This window comes from Penaeus japonicus, unplaced genomic scaffold, assembly GCF_977035675.1.
Source record: "Penaeus japonicus unplaced genomic scaffold, GWHDUDI00000001_assembly GWHDUDI00000039, whole genome shotgun sequence".
NCBI lineage: Eukaryota > Metazoa > Arthropoda > Malacostraca > Decapoda > Penaeidae > Penaeus > Penaeus japonicus.
In genome coordinates, this window is record NW_028234441.1 from 10462350 (window position 1) to 10464849 (window position 2500).

General features: G+C 43.2%; 1 protein-coding gene across 1 annotated transcript in view; it reads left to right on the top strand.

Moving 5' to 3' along the window:
• Nucleotides 1-205: 205 nt before the first annotated feature.
• Nucleotides 206-2500, top strand: part of LOC122252675 (actin-2, muscle-specific-like) — a 3048-nt gene continuing 753 nt past the window's right edge. Inside the window, exons 1-2 of the mRNA XM_043015270.2 lie at nt 206-337; nt 1915-2500. The exon at nt 1915-2500 is cut by the window's right edge and continues 753 nt beyond it. Coding sequence (XP_042871204.2) covers nt 1938-2500 — 563 coding nt within the window. The 5' untranslated portion in view covers nt 206-337; nt 1915-1937. The remainder of the gene's footprint in view (nt 338-1914) is intronic.

A 2500-nucleotide genomic window follows, 5' to 3' on the forward strand; every position in this document is an offset into this window, starting at 1 on the left:
CGCCTTACTTACCACTCTTAGTCAATTAGCTGATGACGTGGTAGTTCGTGTTGGCAACAGAGAGTTGTGTGTATATATAGCAAAGCTTCCTCTTATCACAGGCTCCTACAGCCCACTTGACATGTCTTTTGGAGAGACGCCTCCCACCCCATTCCATATCTAATCCCCCTACCCCAGACACCCCATTTCCACCCAGCCTAACCCCACCACTCGTTGCCCACGCCCGCCGCCCGCTCTACATGTAAGGTATATATAGCATCCCCAATCTACTTATTGCCTGAAGACGCAGGTCCTCCCGCCAGTCTCCTTCCTCGGACACGAACATCCGCTTGTCCAGGTAACTGCTGTCCTCGAGCTGGTGTTGCTTGGCAGCTGATTTCACGAGGCAGAGTGACCGACTGCTGTGACGTGACGCAACGGTGGAAACTTGCACTTGCATTTAGTGATACTTGGAGAATGTTACGGGATTTATTGGCGTTGCATGCACATAGTGGTGAAGGTTGAACAGTCTTTCATGATAATTCTATCCTGAAACAACGAACGGTCGGGTTTCATCTCTTATTTCAGGATGCTCGATGTTGCCTCAGAGTTGACAGTTCAAGAGTATAATAGAATCAGCTTGCAATACTCAGCAAGAGATTGCTGTGTTAACCAGAACTAAACTATCACACGCATGTCTTTTTTTATCTATATTCGTTTTATAACACCCATTTAAGGTTTTGATATTCTGGTAGAAAGTTAAAGTTAAAGATGTAATTTACACATTTTAATAAATAGATGGATACCCACTGTCTGACAGTGAGGTCGTTATTCAGCCTTAACTACTAAAGCCCAATTAACATGTTGATTAGGGAATGTTATGAATAGTAACTATTACGGATTACGAATTTTAGGCTGACAGTTTATTTCCCTTTCCAATCCTCCTTTACTGCTTCCCCTTCTTTCTTGAACTACTTCTACCACTGTATTCTTACTATCATTTCACCATTGTTATCGGATGCCTTTATCATTTCATCATTATCATCATCATCATCATCATCAACACCATCATCAATATCATTATCATTCACCCCCCCACACACACACACAGAGAGAGAGAGAGATATGCGCTAATCATTTATACAACAATGTGGTTCTTATTGCCTTGCAGTTTCAGTGTTTTGTTGTTGTTGTTTTTCCCAGTCAGCCCCCCTCTCCCCTCCTCCTTTGAGATATCTTCGATCTGCCAGTCGTCATATGTTATCTTAGTAGAATTATCATAATTGTCTTTACTGTCATTGTTTTCATTATTATCTTCATTTTATCATCCTTATGATCATTATTATTGCCATTATCTTTATGATTTTATTGCCAGTTTTATTATCATTAGTAGCAGTAGAAGTAATCATTGTTGGTGTTACCATTCCTACCATTGCTTTATCATCATCCCCATTCTTATCATCTTCATTTTGATATAGTAATAACTATCATCATTCTTATTAATAGTGGTACTGATATCGACATCCTCAGTTTATTATCGCTATCACTACACTATCGTCATTATTTTTATCACTGCCATTGTTAATCATCAGTCTCGTCATTCTGATTATCACCATCGTTATCGGCGACGGTATCTTCGTCATCGTAGTTCCTTTTTTTTCTTTCATCTTGATCATGCCCTCATTTCTTCTCTCCTACCACAGCCTTTTTTAATCCCCTTTTTTCTTTGTCTTCCTAATTTTCTTGTGCTTTGAGTTTCTTTCCAATTTCTTCATCCCCTTCTTTGTAATACTTATTCATGTTTAAATTTTGTGCCGTATTCGCATTCAATTTCGGCAATACAGTATTCAAAACGTAATAATTAGTTCGGTCCTTCATGTAAAATATTTTATAATATAACAGGTGCAACTTCATAATGATTCTGCACGTTTTCAGAATTAAACAGTGAGAAGAGAAACATGTGCGACGACGAAGCGACTGCCCTGGTCATTGACAATGGCTCCGGCCTCTGCAAGGCTGGATTCGCCGGAGACGACGCCCCTCGCGCCGTCTTCCCCTCCATCGTCGGCCGCCCCCGTCATCAGGGTGTGATGGTCGGCATGGGTCAGAAGGACGCCTACGTCGGCGATGAGGCCCAGAGCAAGAGAGGTATCCTGACTCTCAAGTACCCCATCGAGCACGGTATCATCACCAACTGGGACGACATGGAGAAGATCTGGCATCACACCTTCTACAACGAACTCCGTGTTGCTCCTGAGGAGTCTCCCGTCCTCCTCACTGAGGCTCCCCTCAACCCCAAGGCCAACCGTGAGAAGATGACCCAGATCATGATCGAAACATTCAGTTGTCCTGCTATGTACGTCGCCATCCAGGCTGTGCTGTCCCTCTACGCCTCTGGTCGTACCACTGGTATCGTGTTGGACTCCGGCGATGGCGTGTCTCACTGTGTCCCCATCTACGAAGGATATGCTCTTCCTCACGCCATCATGCGTCTCGATTTGGCTGGTAGAGATTTAACTGA